Consider the following 19763-nt stretch of genomic DNA (forward strand, 5'->3'; position numbering starts at 1 on the left):
AAGGTTCAAATGGAGATACAGGTGATGTGACAAGCCCAACCAATCTGATTCAGGATTTAGGCGAGGGTTGAGGTGAGCCATTGGACAAGGATGCCGAAGTGAAGGAAATTCCCTCTATATATATTATCTCCATGATCATTATAGCGATGCTGTGACCTGTGCAAGAGGCAAGTTGGAGGGAAAAGACAGATCATGTTGTGTTTTGATGACATTTTGCTGAACGAACAAAGTCCCTTGAGGCTCCTCGGCATTACTTTTCTTTCGACCACCTTTGAGGCTTTGACTCACAAATTTCCGTCGAAGGGCGAGGCTTGTTGCAATGTTGACATGGTGCGATGGGTGATCTTCTTGCTCATTGGTGGGTTTACACTACACAGCCCTGGTATATTTGTGAAGCATGTGGTCCATTGTTCCATGGTCAGATCATGGAGAGAATATCCCTGTGACAAATGTGCATTGCTGCAGGCACTGGGAAGGTACCAGAAATCTGGCAAGTATCATTACTTTGTTAGCTTCTTGTCTCTGTGTCTGCTCTGGTGGTGGTGGTGGTGGTGGTGGTGGGATGTTCCTTTTTGCTTTAAGTCCTCTTGTTTGGTTGATCCACACATACTAACACTGCGAATCCTATCCAGACAGCAACGGTTCCCACTCATCACCCCCCTTACTAATTTCCAGAAATTTGACGGCGATTGTCACGTATTATTATCTCTGTTATAAGTCTCAGTGAGCCACTTTAACTAATGCTTACTGCTCACTGAAATCTTGCAAACAGATATAGAGATACAGTGAGAATGTGGTGACTACTTTGGGGTGAGCAAGAATTTCAGTCTCGTGTTCTGACCTGTTCCAGTGGCTTCAGCATTCCCGGTATAGGAAATATGGTGGCCATAAAACACGTTTGTCTCCGAACGGTTTCAATTCTATCTTTCTTGATGTAAATGTTACCACCCGGTACTTAAGAACTACTATCGGTGAGGCTAGAGCACCAGACCGTGAACCATCTCAGGGCCACAAGCACTAAAAGGACCGGTATGAGACCGCACACTTTTCGCAGTCTCTCTTTAATAGTCCCTCTCTCTCCTCTATGCACATTAAAGTAGAATTAAGAATAGGTGGTGACCAGCGGAATTTTGTTCCCAACTAGTTCGATCTGAGGATGTCATTAGTGAGTCATGCTTCGTCCTATTTCCCTCATCTGCTGTACTCAGTTGCTTATTTTTAACTTCGCCCCATACAGGCATCCTCAAATTTTATCACACCTTACTCTTTCACTGCATGCATGACTGTGCTCCTCTATGACCTGATTCTCCTCCTCCCTACTGAAATTGATTATATGTGGCTTCCCTGGCCTGTACACCCACTTCTGCTGCTGTTCGCATTGAACCATTACTTACCCTTGGTGGATATGGCGTTCAACATCAACTGGCTCCTGCACAGGACCAGCGCGATCCAGTGTGGCATGTATTCCTTCATTACAGGCCCACTCATAGCCTTTGGGTTTTTCACATCGCAGATTATCCTCATGATCTGCACATATGTAATATGGGATAGACACCGAGTGGTATTCTGGTGTTTTATTGGGACTGGGGTCTGTTGTTTGACACCAGAGGTAGTCAGCCTTGTTATAGAACTCAAGGTGGTCCAATGTGAGCTACTTGTCATCTGCACTTTTAAACTAGCAGAGTTCAATACCTTCCAGCTGCACAGTCATCCAACATTCCTGGCTGCTTCATTTTCTTTCCATCCTTGCCAGAGTTGTTCTACGTCCCAGTGCTCATTTCAGAGACGATCATTGCTTCGCTCACACTCTTCAAGGGCATACAGCACCTCCACCGTTCGTCGCATCCTTTTGTCACAGAGCTTTATGCCTCTGGAATGTTCTTTTATGTGTGCCTCTTCCTCATTTCTCTCACCAATATCCTTGTTCCCATGTGGACTGATGCCATCACACCCTTCCTCAGTTATTTTCAGCACATCCTCCATTCCATCCTGAGCAGCCGCATCATGCTACTCATTCTCAGGCAGAAAGGGACACGTCGACCTGCAGAAGAGCTGTATATGGGTGACTTTGAACTGTCTGAATGCTACACATTTGACTGTGCCCGAACACGCTCAGACTCAGAAGTTCAAGTGGAATTGAATATCCGTTTGTCATGTTGACCCTGACAAGGACCAGCCGCACTTGTGGCTCAAAAAACACTAACGTCGCGAAGTGAATGTCTTTGCAGAAGGGCCTATGACCATGAGGAGCACTCCCGCTAGAAATACTCTCCTTCATCTGCAGCCACCCCCGCAGTCATCATATTGATAGCAGGCAGGAGCTGTTAGGATCATGCCAATAGGATTGCGGCAGTAAGTGCACGTAGCAGAATGCCGCGGGATGCGTCGGGTGTAGGCGAAGCTATTAGCAATGTCACCCCTGAGCCGAAGCCCTAAGATGGATACGGACGGAAGTCCACGGAGTGGCAGAGACAAGGTAAGAGATAAGTCCAATGGATCGGAGTTCCGTGGACTGGAGAACGAGAGTTAGACTTAGAGTCAGAGAGAGAGAGATTGGGCTGAACCAAGTTGATATTCGAACTGAGTATCTACAGTGTAATTCTAAGGCTTATATACTAGTTAGGAGTCCGATCTAGTTCCTACTCAGAGTGGTCTACATTCTAGGGTTGTCGGAGGATGTATTCTACCGGTCAGTAGCCGATGGGGTCTGATGACATGTTCGCTACCAATGTCGGGCTATTGATAAATTAATATGGAGAAGTGAAATATAAAAAGGAATATGAAAAGGAATATGAAATAGAAACTGGGAATCGGAATCTGTAGGCTTCCGGGCTGTGGCTTGTTGGGTTGAGTGGAAGTCAGGTTTCCATCGGCATGCTCATTACAGGAGCGCCAGAGCACCCCACGGCGAAGCTGTCGAAGGACCCTCCACATCTGCAGCAGTCCATGCAGAATCGTCAAAGCTCAGGCTCGTCCATCCACCGGGTGCCACACCTTTAAGCGTCTTCCACGTAGAGTCGCTGATGATAGTCTCGGTTGTGCTGTCCATGTAGTCGACAAGGATTGTAGTGATGAGGCCAGCGGAGCCTTCGGCGGTGTTGCTCACACCGATGGTGAAGATGTTCTTGCTGTCCGGGTTCAGACCGGCAGTGTAGATGACGGCTCCCTGCTGGGGAGCTCTCCCCATACTGATCTGTTGGCCATTGACATAGACAGGACACTGGTCGTCGCTAGGCATACTTGTGTGAGTATAAGTGAGGAGGTGATGGAGTGAACCTACCAAGCTACGATAATTGTCGCACAAGTGGGGCACTTTGTGGCTGAGGAGGGAATCTCCACATGGAATGGCCACATGCCTGCAGGTGCAGTATGGGCTGTCCCTGTTTGTTCTCCTGTCCAGATGTAACTAGACTTGCTGAAGTCGAGTATGGGCATGACGGCATGCGCATCCAACAGCTGGGGTAGTAAGGCGTCGGAAGAGAGATTGCTGGCAGCATCTGCAGAGATTTCTACATCACTGTAAGATAGGGAAGAGAAAGTAGAATATGGTGTATCTGACCTGATGTAGGTGGCACACTTCCGGCCACGGTGTTGCGACTGCAGCCTATTTACGCGTGTAATTTTGCAATCTAGAGTGTTTTACATGCATACTGAGAGATAGTGAGCGAGCGGACTAAAACTACACATCGACACTAATGCTACATGGTGCAATGATATGGAATATAACTTATGGCATAAGAAGCAATGGGATTCTAAACAGGACTTAGTCACAGCACTGTACCTGATGGGCATGCGTGATGAGAAGGCCAAACCCTATACCCAATGCCTTAGGCTCTAACTTACAAGCATGCTTGCGGGAGCCAGATAAAACCTTGACGATTGCAGTGACACTGAGAGTACTTAGCGTGCTCGCTAACTGTGACACGTCATACCTGAAAATCCGGGGAAATCCTTAAGCGAGATGACAGATATCACTGGCACAAGCTTGGGCAATGGGCTTCGGCCGAAGTCCGCGAGCCCGTGTTCCATTGTTCTGAGTCCCATTGTTCGAAGACTCACTTGTTGCTGTGTCTACGAGAAGCCTCTGTGAATCCAAGAAAGAAGTCTTGAACGACATATGCCAGAACTGATAGTTCCATGCGCCTAGACCTGTCGGTCGCTAGAGAACAAGCCTGCGGGTGTTGGGAGAGCACCTCTTGGCACGCATTTAGCGAGCTCACTATAGAAATGAGACTAAAACTGGGAAGTCCAACTTGGATGCTTAGTAAGGCGGTGGTGGCAATGTGCTATGCATGTAGGAGTCTGCGTACTGGGTGATGTTTGTAATTCTAATTCCCCTGTAGTATAAGTAGACTGGTTACAGTAGGTAGAGGCCAAGTTTCGAGCCCCCGAGTTCCCGTGCACGCGTTGAAGGTGGTACTGTAACAAAGGATCAGTTTGTGACTTTGAGCTGTGCATAGAATTAGCGAGCTCACTCAGAGAAATACGAGATACCCTTTTGATAAGACTTTTGAGAACTTAGTCAGAGTGAATACGAATCAGTGATGCTGTTTCTGTTCTGTTAAGTGTGATAAGTCTGTTTGGAGAATGTGTTGAAGTGGAAATCTGAGTTCTGTTCTGTTCTGTTCTGTTCTGTTTCAGTCTGTTCCGTGTCAGTTCTGTTCGAAGTTCCGTTTCTGAATCTGTTTTCTGAGCACTTCTGAAGTGTTCTTGAGTCGAGATAACCTGCTGGAGTTAGTTGGAGAACCCCTACATACAGTTGTGTAGTGAGCGGGCTAAGTCAGTGCTTGCCTGTGGTGTTCTTTTAGTGAGCTCACTAAAGTTTCGGCGTGTATTGCCTCTGTTTCTGTTGGGATCAGTGTCCCTTGTGTATTATAACTCAAATCTGCCTTGAAGGTTGCGTCGCGCCAGTGAACGACCTTCCTGTAAAAAGTTCCCAGACTTAGGAATTCATTAGAGAAAGCTTAGCTTCGCTAAGAGCGCGGAGAGTAAGAGAAACCCTTCAAGATATTGAAGTATAGTTGGATCACATTAGAAATAATTGCTCCCCCTAGAACTTACGAGGGTGATTGTAGTTTGTGTAGTTGTGTGAGTGTGTGTGTGGGTTTTTGAGGTTTGCCTTTTAGCCCGCTCACTATTCCACAGGTGCCCACAGCCAGCCTCTTCACTGCATGCTATCATCCACATCCAGTGCTCAAAACCAGCAGGAGGAAGCCTATTCAAAGTCTTCCACAATCCATCTGTGGGATACATCTCTGACGTCCCGTCGTTGTATGCAATCAGCACACCCACACTGACATAGATCTTATAATTGGGTCTAGGGTTTGCCCCATTGATAGCGATGAGGTTCACATCTGGATCCAACTTCGGGATTGAATATGCTTGCATGGTCATCCAGCCAGTCCCACTGCTGATGTTGTCATCATTCACGTATAGGGTGTACGATTGGTCCCTAGAAAGAACGATGAGATGGAACAAAGGAAAGCATGAGTAGACATATGCAGAGAGAACGACCTTCCCACAGACAGTGGCTTTCCCATAGGGCAACGTGATGGTCTTGCGGAAGGGCCTATGACTGAGATGAGCATTCCCGCTAGAAATGCTCTTGTTCGTCCGAATCCAGTGAGCCCTGGTCATGTTCAAAGCGGGAGGAAGGATAGGCGACCCAAAAGGTGTGCTTGCCGTAGGTCCTTCTGATACTGCAGCAGTCCATGCCGAATCACAGTAGCTTGGGCTAGTCCACCCACCAGGAGGAACAGCTTTCAAGGTCTTCCATGTGGTATCGGTAACGATGGTTTCGGTCGTACCATCTGAATAGTCCACAAGGATGGTAGCGATAAGTCCAGCTGGTCCACCGATGTTATTTACAGCAATCGCGACATCATTATGGCCTTCTGGATCCAAGCCAACAGTGAAAACATAGGATATTACATCATAGGGGTAGGATGATGTGGTGTTAGAGGCATTGAAATGAAGGCAAGCCCCCGATCCAACTTCTCTTCCATTGACGAAGAGTGAAAAGTTATTATCGCTAGGTATAATTGAGTACAGGTGCATCAAAACAATTGGTGGATAAACTCACCAAGTGATGAGAACTGTTGCACATACCAGACATTTCATGCTCGAGGAAGGGATTGCTTTATGGAATGGTCACATGCCTGCAGGCATGATGTCTAATGGTCCGATTTGCTCTCCCATCCAGATCCACGTGGAACAGGTAAAGTCGAGTACGGGCATGACGGCGTGGGCATCTAACAATTGCTCCAAGGAAACGTCTAGATATTAATGATTGAGCCAATGAGCAGCAAGCCATACAATGCTTTTCACCAGTGTTGCCCCTGGGTCCTGCATTTACGATGCCAAACAGAGTGGGTAAGAGGAGCAAAACTAATAGAGCATGTAGTCAGGTCTATGAGCACAAAAAGACCTCTCACCCTTAGAGAACATCTTCGATAGAACTGCAGTAGAACTTTGCTCGATGATGACTCCCAGCAGGGTTGTGAATCCCTTTATACTAAAGATGAATTCCATAAATCTCCTAGCCACAATGATAAATGCATACCATCGAGCTTCCAAGCACGGATTGACGAGACCACCAGAAGGCCAAAGAATTGTCTGCTCTTTGATTGATCCTGTTTCACGTTATGGCGCATAAGACACTAGATGTGAGGTAATCGCATCCAAGCCATTAGCACCGCCAGGTTGGAACACACATCGAACAGACAATTCAAGGTTGGATTCTGAGTCAATTGTTTCTATTCATGTGCTGTCATTTTTTGGAGTCAGTGTTCAAATGTTCAAGATGGTTATGCCAGTGTATCAGCTGAGCAACTTGAAGGGAAGGAGAGCAACATCTAGTCCAAACAAGCTACTGGATAAGGAGATATTGAAAGTAAAGTAGCAGCCCTAGGCTTCATTATATGCAACAATCCTAGTGTTAGCATTAGCCAAGTCAGAGCATGTGATAAATGATGCATACGAACGGTTCTCGAAACTTGAAAGGATGTACAGCATCTTGCTTGGATAAGATGAATGCATCAGTACAACGAAAGAGGAATGAACGAAAGAGAAAAGCACCTTATACCAGGCAGACAATTCAAGGCCAGTGCACCAATACTCTCCTCCATCGTCTAGTTGTCCACTTCAGCCTCTTCATCAACACCTCATGGTTTGTGCGGTATCGTTTCCATGTACTAGTGGTGGCGATATCGCTTTTCTTGAGTGCCATTCCTGGTCGAAGTCAAAGTCTATGTAGCAGAATACATGGTCCATATGACTGGTGAATTCTGATCCTGTCTTGCATGTAAGGATAACGGTCACTGGCAGGGAGACTGCCACTAGTCTAGATGCAGCTATATGCCATTCCTATACGAGAGCCAGGCGGAGGTCGAGATAGAAGTTGGCATGCAGCTGGTCATGGTGATTGCGGTAAGAAGGGAAAACGGCAAATCCCAAAGGTTCATCTGATTAAGGGTAGATTGCGGTCACGATCTAGTTCACATTTGCTAATTGTTATCAAACCGGCTAACACTATGTCATGGCATCTATATTGTGAGCACCTGAGTAGTAAAATTATGCCGTGAGGTGGCCATGGTCAATCCTGACTCTGGCATAAAATGACGGATCATTGTAAATTGGTGATTTTATAGATCAGTGTACAACAGACAATGGCAACCACAATGACAATCAAAACAACATAACAGATAAGGGTATATATTTGTAGCGTACTCAATCGCAAGCTTCAGAAAGAAGAAGGGGAGGTCAATGAAACAGCCTAAGCCAACGGCACAACAACAGTCTCCACATCAGAATGGATGAATTCTGTGGCATTAATCCAAGTGCTATCATCTAAACCTATTACCTCAAAACCATCTGGGGTAGGTTCAGTCAAAGTCTTCCACGAATCATCCATATACAGAGTCTCTGACATCCCATCGTTGTATGCCAGCAGTACGCCTGTGATGAGCCCCACAAAACTAGGCTCAATGTTGTTGCTATCAATAGCAATAACAACCAGATCCACGGTTTCATTTAGCATGGAGACAGAATAGGCCTGCATGTACCGCCAACCGATGTCACTGCTGCTGATGTTATCGCCATTAATATACATGGTATATGCATCGTCCCTACACAAGATCAGAAGACGGAACAGATAGCAAGCTCAAAGACAAAAGAAGACTCACGCAGTAATCACAACCTTACCACACACAGCAGCTTTCCCATACAGCAGAGCCACAGTCTTTCGGAAGGGCCTGTGGCCAATAGGATCAACCCCGGATCCATCAGTCTCGTTCGTCTGGATCCAGCTGACTCCCATCATATTCAGAGCAGGAGGGAGTGGTGGGATGTCCCAAGGAGTAGCTTCGGAGACTGCTTCAATCCATGCTGAATCATTGAAGCTAGAGCTCGTCTATCCACCCAGTGGCACAGCTTGAAGTGTCTTCCAGGTAGAGTCGGTAATGAAAGTCTCCATCATACCATCTGTGTAGTCAATGAGAATGGTGGCAATGAAGCTGGAATCTCCTCCGGTGCTATTCACGGTGATGGCAAAAACGTTGGTAGCGCCAGAGTTCAAACCAGCTATGTAGACGGCTGAGCTGTTGGAACCGCTCCCACTCCCAATCTTGGCTCCATTCACAACGATGGAGTACGGGTCTTCACTGGATGTACTGATGAATACATCAAGTATTCACTTCATGAGGGAAAACTCGCCTAGAAATTATGATAGTGGAACAAACTGGGGAAGTCCCGTTTGAAGAGGAGATTGTTTTATGGAATGGATGAACACCGATGGCTTGCTCTCCTGTCCAGATCCAATTCGAGTCTTCAAAGTTGATAGTCGGCGCAATAGCATGCCTCGACAATAATATGTTCAAAGTTAAGTTGACGGCAGCATCCGCACTGGTATCTGCTTGATCATAAGAATACATGAAAGAATTATGATATACCAAGAATCTCACCTGTGATGAGCAGTAACAGGCTTCCGGTAACAGCAGGCAACACAAATGATGACAAGAGAAGTGTGACTATAATTTGTGGTGAGCTCTATGTTAAGGGTACTCGCTATCTCTCACCCTTATAGTGCATCTTGGAACAGAACTCTGAGTTGGGAACTATCTCAAGAGCGGATGGGTCGTTTTATACAGCTCGTATAGGATAAGTATAGTTCAAATATCAAAGGATACTGTGGGGCTGACAGTTCAAATGCACAGAACAGCAGCTCTGGGTAAATAATTACTGTGGACTTCAACTTCTTATCATCTTCCTAAATGGAACAGAGACATACAAATTCTGATCTTTATCCCTCAAAAATAATGGGTCTTATCCAAAGGTTGACGAGGTTATTAATAACGCGTCCCTCCTAGAGCAAGAGGTATTATTAAGCTTGAAAAGGCTTATGAATATATAATCCTTACAAGTCGATGTTACCGTTTTCAAAAATTTCATCGGTAAGTAAAAATAATGAGCGTGGTAGAACCAATGAAGCACCCTAGGTAATCCTCACAATAAAAGAGCAAATCGGAAGAATACCATGGCATCATGACCAGAAAGAGAGTAGGCGTCTATTACCTGCCTTCGTCCTGTTGATATTATTGAACCGAAGGTTCGATGGTCACATCAGGAACAAAACATACCCGTTTCCTCTCACCACGCTTGATGCTCTGGAACTTCACCATCAAAGAACAGCTAAAATTTATTTTTCAAGTACCCAGTGCAGGCCAGCTTCGTGGTATTATTCAATTGAGAAGATGCATGATGCACTTTAGAGCTCTACAGCAGATTCATGTAACCAATAGCAGACTATCATCAGGACGTCTTACTTGGACCTAGCTCTCGGATAGTGATCTCCCAGCAAGAAGCATTCAAAATGTACACAGCCGCCCACTGGAGAGAAAGAAGCTTCGAACACAATGGAATCCAACATGCAAGTTAGCCACCACTACAGCCTATTGCTACTTACTGCCATATTACGAAGTGAAGATGCTTGCTAAAGGGACCATACACCGTCATCGCTCCTACACAAAGAAGATTTCAATGACCAGTGATTAAATGATGATGGAAGCTTGCAGCTCAGAGATGTGAAGTTCATGAATGGATGCAAGAGGGACAAGTTGAAGAAAGAGCTGAGATGCGGCATAGGCTGGCATCCAGCTCCAGCGGCAGGATCCAGCATATATCGGCACTACCTACTGCTTCCAACAAGCTTCCAATGCCTTAAATTGACACATCGACCTCCAAAGACACGAAGTTTGGTCTGTGCAGCCTCACAATGGTGCTGAAAGTCAGCATTCCATGTACTCCTGCCGAAACTCTGTGCTGACTAATAGCAAGTCATTGTCAAGACAAGTAAGATTTCTATGGCCAGCGTCAAAGTCCTTGAATGCTTTCTTTAGTAAAGATTCCTCTGTTATGAACTGACAATCCTATAAACTGCGATTGGAAGGGCAAAAAACAGTTGGGTGGTATGGCGATGCTATAGGCTGCCATGGTGCTAAACTTCGCAAGCTCACTATGTATATCCAAATAGAGAATGAATTCTTTCATACTCCAGAGGACGTTCCCTTCTGGCTAGTGTCCTGGACCAGGCTTTGTGTGATAAATCCGACTTACTACACCAGCTATGAGCTTTGAAATCTCCTTGGCCACTTTACAATTTCGTCAAGATTATGCAAGAGCAGTGATGAATCGCCCCCATAGCAAATTTTATCGCTACAGGGGATTAGGTCGTTTTATCTGGTGACAGTGATAGGGGTGCATCATAACTTGTTGCATTGCATATGACTTACCTCACTTTCCTTCATTTTATAACTTGCATAATCATTACAGAAAGGATATGAAATTTTGGTCTTACTACCGAAGATAATTTGTATGAGCTAGCTAATGCCCTGATGTTACTTAGGTGCATTTGGTAAGATGAGACAGACCCGAAGGCACTTGAAACGTCTGTAGGCCTGGGACCCACATCAACGGAGCACCCAGATGGAGAGGCGTGAGCCAGTCTCCATCCTATCCCCCAGGGGACAATACCTTGTATTGTCAGCATATTGGCACCTCACTAGGAGGTAATCACTTGCTCACAGGGACATGTACCATATCATGCTTCATTGATGCTTTGAAGAGCAACATCTAATAGTCAGGGATGAGATACAAATGAAAAGAAAAAGAAAGATGACATACTGAGATTATCGAGACCATAAGTAGGCATACTAAGCATTGAGAATCTGGTGTTTCAATGTTGGCGCTTTGTTAGAAGCAGTCACTTGCTTAGGATACTCAGAATGTTGACATTGATGTCTTGATGGTGGCAGAATATAGCTCATATGCGGTTGTCCGATGACAGAGCTGTGTTCCATGAGTTGTGGTTGCAACAGTACAGCTTTGATGAGTTGCCTAGAATGCTGTCGTCAGTTGTAATACAGAGCATAGAGATGCCTGGTACTCACCTGGTAAATCAGTCAGTAGGAGACAAGGAAGTAACAAGGTCGGTACGGCAAAAAGCCCCAAAAGAACTTCTCTATGTACAGACAACTTCCATGCAGAACTCGACAGATCATTGCGATCGCGAGGAGGAAAAGAAGCAAGGTTGGTACAGCGAGCAGTCCTTGAAAGAACTGCTCTGTGTATGGACAACTTCAAACCGGAATGAGTTAACAAACCAGGTGCACTGGAATAGATGTGTTTGGTGGAAAGCCCAGGGCCCATGACAAGGGAGCACCCAGATGGAGGCAGCGCACATCTGCCTCTGTCCTATCCCCCAGGAAATGTTTGAAATGCACCTTCAAGGATGAGGAGTTTTTCTCCTCGCGAAGTATTTATAGGAAAGGAATATGGGGTCGGAAAGAATGGATGGACCAATTGTAATCTCTAATTGCTGCCAAAGAATGTCAGATGGCACAAGATGACAACAATGAATACACACTCCTCTGTTTGCCCCGCACACATTGGCATTTGTTTACATTCTTGCGATGCCTGTATCTTGATAGCTCATGGGTTTTGTGCTACCTGCTTCGACAAGCAGGTTTTCTAGAACAATAAAGTTGCATAAGCAAACTGAGATAAATGATGACCGGGACCAACGTACATGCATTTTTTTGCATGTGAGTATCACTGGAACAGCAAAGATGTAAATAAGAATCTGAGGTAGTAGATTCGACCAACGCACCACTGTTTGTCCTGGGGTGGGTGTATTAAAGACCACCTGCCATCCCATGGTCAATACCCCACCCTGTCTTGAAGAATGTGAACGAGTCTTAGGACTTCGTGTTGTTCTGGGAAGAAAATATCAATGAAGGAAGCATGTTTCAAGAAGAACGACAACATACCATGTTATTTTTGGCAGTAAAGCAAACCAAAGTCTACAAAAAAGTGCATTGTTAGGCAAAGGTAGTCATGATAGAAAGTGAGAACTCACGCGGAGATTCCATTAATGCCATTGGCACTAAAAGAAAGGAGCAGCCAGTGCCTCAATGAGATCCGATTACAAACTCCTCACTGGTTCAGTTGCTTTGCTCGAATGGTGACCCTCAGTACTGCATCACTGGAAAGCAGGGTGCTGATCCCAGGCCACCATCAGCCTTATTATCAATTGTGTGGAAGATGCCTGGCCTGTCCAAGGAGGGGTCATCACATTCCATGGGGACACGAAAAGGCAATGGTCATATGGTCCAAGATAGTCATCGGAAATAACTGCATGCATCTACCATGATGCTTAGACCTTGGTCACAGTTCGAGTCGGTCAAGACCTCATTGGAAAGATGGATGGGTATTGGTACCCAACACTGCATGCCAATCCATGGCCAGGCCAATTCCATTGGGAATGGCATTGGTCACAAGTCACAGGACCCCCAATTATCCCTATAGAGGTCGGTACGCCAAATTTGCCAGTTTCAAAAATTTGTCCGAACTTTTTGTCGCAGCCAACGTCCAAAATTCGTCCGAACTTTCGCTGAAAGGGTTCATCCGAAAAATTTTGTCCAAACTTTCGTTCTGACCTCCGAAAAATCGCCAAAAATCACTAAAAATCGCCAAAACCATACAGATGTCTAAATACATCAGCTAACGGTCGATGTCATTGATCTCCTCCATTGCTAGCACATTGTAATGTGCCTGTCCCTTCCTCCACACCGTATTCACTGATTAGAGTATTTACAATCCCAGCCTTCTCTGCAATCAAGTCCTCAAAAATATTCATCTGAGATATTGACACAATCACCTGAAATCTTTATGGAATTGCTAGGAACAAGGAATTAGATGGCAGATGTGCAATTCGAGACAAGCTGCAGTGCACTCGCTGGGAAGTCCTTCAATTTAGGTGCCCGTAGGTTTGCGCAACCTGATAGGAAATCGCTCCGATGCTTTCTACATCAGAGACAAAGTAACTTTGCTCACACACCAGAAACTTTGTAGATTATCCACAACAAAACACCAGAAACTACCATGTATCCGATTTATTAAGACAGACAATGCACAGTTCTAAATGCTAGGTAGCACAGGGTTGCACCCAGCATGTAACGTGTCCAAACTACTGTTCCGACATTGTGGGTCTGTCCTCTATTGTCTGAACAAAAAATCCGACCTACAAAGTCAGACAGGTCAATTTGTCCAAACTTTGTGCCAACCTCAGCGAGCAGGAAGGCCAAATCTGTCCGAACTTTCTGATCAACCTCTATAAGGATAATTGGGGGTCCTCAAGTCACTCCCATTCACCAGACAGTGGGTTCGCTCAAATCGAAAGAGCACTGTGATCCATCCAGTGGCGGGAGTGACATGACCGACTGTGACCCAGATAGTCACAGAGCGACTGCACGTATCCCCCAGGGCCTAGAGAGACATTGACCTAGAGAGCGTCAGTAGTCGAAGTGAAGACATGATAGGGGAAAACGTATGCATTGGCTGTTATTTGCAGCGAACATAATAAATGTGGCGCAATGAGCCACTCAAGTTTTCGATGTTGATGACCTCCTCCCAGCTGAGATGCAAAGAGGATAAATTCCTGCACTCAGAGTTAGTGAGCACAGTAGCAGGTAACAGGCTGCGATGGTGCTGACCTACCTGTCTTCTGGGAGGAGGTGAGACAGATGACTACGACTGAGAATCAACATAGCCTGGCCTCTAAGAAAGAGGTCGAGGCGTTGTCATCTCAAGAGCAGCGCGTAGTATAGTAGATCATCATTGGAAGGAAGAGAGGATGGCAACTCAGAGGGAGAAAGGGAAGCATTTATACCCTGCGGACCAGTTGTGGCTTGTTTGCCTCATGTTTGTGGGTCATATCCACAAGGATCAGTCAGCCAGCACCTATCACTGTTTTTCCATCTTCAGACAAGGAAACATGTCTTCATCATTCCAGATCCTTTACAGCAGTGGCCTGATGGAAAAGATAAGGCTTGTTGGATATTAAACTGGCCCTTTCCATAGGCATGCTGATGTGCTCAGTAACGGGCAGCGTGCAAATGAAACTAGTGTCTAGATCGTCAATCTAGATACTAAATCACACACACACACACTATCACCAATGTATATAAGTTCAAGGGTGAGTACAATAGAAGCACTCGTGATGTACTTAGATTTAGATAATCTAGTGGGGTTTTGTCTGAAAACAACTTCAATTCTTCTTTCGATGTGTTTTACACAAAGTACACTAGTCTGCGATAGGGGGGTTTTATGAACTTGTTTTGTAAGGTATAGTCGAGCAAGTTATACTCATTTTGACGTCGTCTAGAAGAGCTTCTAGCGGACACTTCAAATAATCAAACAACCAAAGACTCCGAGGTCTACAAAGAGTGCAAAATCACTCTACAAAGAACACTCAGGTTCTGACTTCAAGTACAAGACTTGCAAAGAGTACACAGACTCTGGAGTTCCTTGAACTTGATGATTGTTCGAACTTAAAGTGTTCTAGGGCTTATTTTACTTCAACTAGATGAGGTCTTTTGACTTAAAGTCAACTCAGCACGTCTAGATTGCTAATCTCAGAGAGAGAGGGCATGAGGCCTTTGTCCATGGAGCAGTTCAATTAACTAGCAAGGCGCAAATGTGGGGACAGCTCTACTTCCTACTTAACTCTTCTAGATTACTGTAGTCACCCTTATGGGTTGACTTTGGTAACTTAATTCACTTCAGTCGAGGATATGCAATAAAACCAGTGATTGATTAGGTAGCTATACAGGCTACTAGCACAAATGCAGGGGAATGCTTTCCTGCCGTTATGCGTCTAGTCGCTGCTAATTTATATGATTCGTGTTCTAGGTATAGGAGCCCATATCTACAGTAATTATGGTACGAGCTTTGGAATTAATACAAACAGTGAGTCACTATCCTACAAGTATCATGCCATTCCATAGTTTCTATTCAGTTCGATGTGACTGCACCAGGTTATTCTGTTGCCGAGGAGTGCCCTACTAGTCCGTGGGTGCTCCTTCTTCCATCTGCAAGGCTTGCCACATGCCATATGTATGGAATACTGCAGTATGCACAGGATCTCGAGGATGTAACCACCGATCGCGATCGACTGCAGGTCCGAGATTATATTCTGTTGATCACTGCGCGATCAAGGTCAGTCATCTCGGTACCCAACACAGCTATTCATTCTTCCAAGGTTATTCCTTTCCTAGCCTGAGTTGATCTCGAAAGCTGATCTGTTTCTCAACTTAGCAATTTTTCTTGACAGGTTCTTTCTACTCGTCGAGGCGACGAGGCATCTAGTTCATTCCATTCTTCAACTTCTTGGTTTTTATACTCCATACAGACGAGTCCCCGAGATTTGACTGTAATAGTCTTGTTTAGGTAGGGCTTAGCTTGGCGTGTTGACAGCTGGTAGAATTGACTCTTCGAGATGTCGTTTCTAAGTCCGTTCTGTACTGCTGTGCTTTCATTCTTTATGTAGTATTTAGCTACCAGCATGAAGCCTCCACTGTAGCTCTCTGTACCGCTTGTAGATTGCATAAACTGATGTAAAATTGCAAAATCTATGGGTAGCCTGATACCAGGCGTATCAACGCTGGGTTGCAGCGCCACATACAGGTCCTGAGGAACAAAGGCAGGGCTCGAAATGGGGGTGATGCGAGTGAAGACAACCAGTTACCGTCATGGTACCTGGACAAGAAGGAACCAAATTGGGCGTGCGGAGTTTGATCGATCGTATCAACCGTCACACGTGATCGCATGTTCACTGGATTTGACGACTGACCCCTAAGTATGATCTTTCCCATTGTCCAACAAATTAGGTGGATTATGAAGCGCGTTTCCTGGCGGATGTAAAACAAGTAACAGAATTATTTTCACCAATTTCTATCCCTTAGATGTTTTCATTATATGCTCAGGGTGTGGTAACAGCCATGCCACAACCCATCGGGACTTCAATCTTCATAGCTAGGAGTCAGAATCTACTCTCAGTCACCACCATTTTTGCCGGTCACCATCACCTGTTATCAATGGATGGCTATGTTCCGAAATCAGGAACTATTTTGCCAGTGTATCTACCCGGAATTTGGTGTCGTGGGTTCTGCAGCCATCTGACTGCTTGTCTGTCGGAGTTCAACTGGGAGCCATGGAGTCCAGTCAGCTTCTAGACACTGTTGATAGATTCCATCAAACTTTATCTACACGCTTCAATTTTGTAACGTGGAAAGATTGCGTGGTTGCGGAAATTTATTGACTCATCATTGAGGCCACTCACCCGCTAAGGCCCCCCTACATGTCCTCCATATTCAATCTATGACTGCTCTTCGTGGTATATTGCTATCATATGCTTTGATGATCACGAACGTCCTGAAGATGTTCAGCGTGCCAGTCACGTAATTTGCAGCCACAATCCTGTCGGGCTTCTTGTTCGTGTGGCGCAGCGCTGAAACTACGTGAAATGTTGCATCCTTGGGCACCTTAACTTGGTTCAAGATTCTCCTTTTACTAGCCTGCATAAATTCTAACAAACCTTGAAGACGACAAACCGCCACACCCACGATCGGCTCCGTATCGAAAGGAAAAAGACATGAATTGAGCATAAAATCAACTTTATATTACTGAGGAGTAAAGGGTATACACATGGTACGTTCCACGACTGACTTCAAAAGAACAACAAAACTACATGGGTTCGTCGCACAAACAATTTATGCAGGCGGAACGGTCACCAACGCAGAACTGCCATGCACCCACTCCTTCGCACTAATCCAAGCACTGTCGTCCAAATCTGTTGCTTCGAAGCCAGCCGGAGAGGCCGCATCCATGGTTTTCCATGAATCATCCGTGTAATATGTCTCTGATGTACCATCATTGTACGCCACCAAAACACCCGCGATGAGCCCAGCAACAGTGGGTTGCGTATTCACGCTATCCACCGCGATAAGGTTTTCATCTGCATCTAGAATTGGAATAGAATACGCCTGCATGGCTAGCCAGTTGCTACCATTGCCAATGTTATTTCCATTGACATACAACGTGTACGCATCATCGCTGCAAATCGTGATCAGAGGAATCGTAATTGAGGTCATGAAGGAAGACATACGCGGTGATGACGACCTTTCCGCAAACAGCAGCTTTTCCATACGGCGATGCAATAGTCTTGCGGAATGGTCGGTGACCAAGAGGGTCTACTCCAGCTGCCGAAGTCTCGTTTGTCCTGATCCAACTGACTCCGGTCATATTCATGGCAGGGGGGAGCGCAGGCAACCCCCAAGGTGTACTTGCCGTAGGTCCTTCCGAGGCTGCAGCGATCCAAGCTGAATCGTCGAAGCTCGGGCTTGTCCAGCCTCCGGGAGGCGTAGCTTTGATCGTCTTCCAGGTCGTGTCAGTGACGATAGTTTGGGTGGTACCATCACTGTAGTCGACAAGGATCGTAGCGATAAGACCGGCGGCTCCTCCGGTATTGTTCACGGCAATAGCAAAGACGTTATGGCCTTCAGGTTCGAGGCCGGCAGTGTAAACGGCGGACCTTTTGTAACCGTTGCCTGCTCCTATCTCATTTCCGTTAACAACAATGGAGTAAAGATCATCGCTACAAGAGTGTCAGTACGCGCTCAAGCATCTGAGCACAGGAAAACTTACGAAGAGATGATGATAGTGGCGCATACCGGACATTTTGTATTGGATGAGGGGATGGCTTTGCGGAACGGACGCACACCTACAGGCGCATTATCATTGGTCCCAATCTGCTCGCCTGTCCAAATCCAAGTAGAGCCAGAAAAGTCAAGCGTGGGTGCAACAGCACGGGCATCCAGTGAGCGCCGCAATAAGGCATCGAGAGAGACACCTGCATCGACGTCTGCAGACACGTCGGCACTGATTTCAGCAGAAACGTCTGCAAGAACATCAAGGTCGACTGCGGGCGTTGCAGCCTGCAGGCCAACTGATCGTAGAAGTACCACGTCGGCAGACACGTCGGCAGCAGCACTTACAGACACGCCGGCGGCAATGCCTACAGAGGCATCTACGACGCAATCAGACAAGTAAATGGTGTAACCGCAAAACAATGTCCGACCTGCGACGGGTGGCAGAATACTTCCAGCGGCGACGGATAGATATGCAGGCAAGAGGAACACAACTAGGTCCTATGGGTCAGCTTGCTTACTCTGAGATACAAGTGAGTGAATACCAACCCTTGGGGAACATCGTAGAACTGAGTTCGATGGTTTGGTCGAAAGAAAGTCGAAGCCTTTTATACCGATACGACGAGTCCAGAAACAAGTCAGAGACTGAGCCTACTTCATCACTGTTTGACAGTCGAAATGAAAAAAATCAATGGCCAGGAAGACAGATTTTCTTCGATTAATCGTGTCATGTTAGTATACGAGTCTCGCAGATTTTCAAAGGGCGATGATTTTTCCGCAGAATCATGTTCCAAGCTAGAAGCATGAATAATCAGCATTCATCCTCAAGCCGTGTGGAAGCACATCTACACTTACATGTTCCAAGCTAATCACCTTCGTACCACGGATAGTGAAGAGAAGTGCGCCACAGATCATCTCGTACTCAGAGCATCAGCCAAAAAATCGTCTGAGTTTATCATTCTGAACGTGAAATATTGGGATCTCTAGAACAGAGTAGCAGGGGAGGTGTCACGCACAAATTGTCCTCGAAGAAGTGCTACATGGTCACGAAGGGATGGATCAGAGGTAGAGAAGGATGAAGCGTGATGGCTTTCATGTAAGCACGGAACAAAACGAGAAGAATCATAGGTGATTCTATCAAAATATGATGTCAATGAAGTGAACTTTGGAGCCAGGCAATGTGAATGATACTAATATCATTCATTCTGTCTATACCTGACAAAATGTGGAATGAGGGTTACTGGAAGTTTCACGAAACGCGTGATACTCGCAACTAGCGGTATACCGAAGGATGTTTTTCCTTTCACAGAAGCACAAAAGAAACTAGCACGTATCGATATGATAATGGAAGGACCATCAGTAAATTCAAAATGACGATGTGACAACTCACTAGAGACGCGCAATTATCCTGGGGTTCAAATATTCTTGTGAAGTAGGACAGGTTTGCGTACAGAAAATGTCATGCATAACTTGTTGTATAATCCGCGAGCACGTTTGTCAAACTGACCAAAACTTCAAAGAGAAGCTGAGGCGCCATCCAAGGCATCTCGAGCGTCAGGCCTAAAGTATAGCATGGTCCTAGTCCCGGTGACGGTAAATGGATACGCACAGGTAGGTGTAGAGCACAAAATCTTCAGTTAATTCGGCACCGTACCATGGCACCCTCCTTGCATTGGCTGGAATCAATTTCCTCCAGGCCGGTTAACTGAGCGAAGGACTCAG

General features: G+C 45.8%; 4 protein-coding genes across 4 annotated transcripts; 1 reads left to right on the forward strand and 3 right to left on the reverse strand.

The window, feature by feature from the left end:
- Positions 1 to 1279: 1279 nt before the first annotated feature.
- Positions 1280 to 2160, forward strand: EV420DRAFT_1673206 (uncharacterized protein; the record flags this gene model as incomplete). Its single annotated transcript, XM_060479105.1, has 2 exons — positions 1280 to 1646; positions 1700 to 2160. The coding sequence occupies 2 exons, from the start codon at positions 1280 to 1282 to the stop codon at positions 2158 to 2160; spliced, it is 828 nt and encodes a 275-aa protein (XP_060332279.1).
- A 3262-nt stretch (positions 2161 to 5422) lies between these two features.
- EV420DRAFT_1478681 (uncharacterized protein) lies at positions 5423 to 7127 on the reverse strand (the record flags this gene model as incomplete). Its single annotated transcript, XM_060469521.1, has 8 exons — positions 5423 to 5452; positions 5515 to 6031; positions 6083 to 6095; positions 6316 to 6387; positions 6435 to 6514; positions 6563 to 6632; positions 6984 to 7018; positions 7078 to 7127. The coding sequence occupies 8 exons, from the start codon at positions 7125 to 7127 to the stop codon at positions 5423 to 5425; spliced, it is 867 nt and encodes a 288-aa protein (XP_060332280.1).
- Positions 7128 to 7669: 542 nt separating this feature from the next.
- Positions 7670 to 9087, reverse strand: EV420DRAFT_1673214 (uncharacterized protein; the record flags this gene model as incomplete). The annotated part of the gene is made up of 7 exons (XM_060479106.1): positions 7670 to 8126; positions 8184 to 8370; positions 8419 to 8660; positions 8694 to 8712; positions 8789 to 8908; positions 8961 to 9026; positions 9075 to 9087. 7 exons carry the CDS (start codon positions 9085 to 9087, stop codon positions 7775 to 7777), a joined length of 999 nt encoding a protein of 332 aa, XP_060332281.1. The 3' UTR covers positions 7670 to 7774.
- Positions 9088 to 17105: 8018 nt separating this feature from the next.
- Positions 17106 to 18603, reverse strand: EV420DRAFT_1641489 (uncharacterized protein; the record flags this gene model as incomplete). Its single annotated transcript, XM_060477242.1, has 5 exons — positions 17106 to 17448; positions 17501 to 17989; positions 18040 to 18421; positions 18473 to 18535; positions 18591 to 18603. 5 exons carry the CDS (start codon positions 18601 to 18603, stop codon positions 17106 to 17108), a joined length of 1290 nt encoding a protein of 429 aa, XP_060332282.1.
- Positions 18604 to 19763: the final 1160 nt, after the last annotated feature.

Source organism: Desarmillaria tabescens, assembly GCF_030435595.1.
Source record: "Desarmillaria tabescens strain CCBAS 213 chromosome Unknown EV420scaffold_13, whole genome shotgun sequence".
Lineage (NCBI taxonomy): Eukaryota > Fungi > Basidiomycota > Agaricomycetes > Agaricales > Physalacriaceae > Desarmillaria > Desarmillaria tabescens.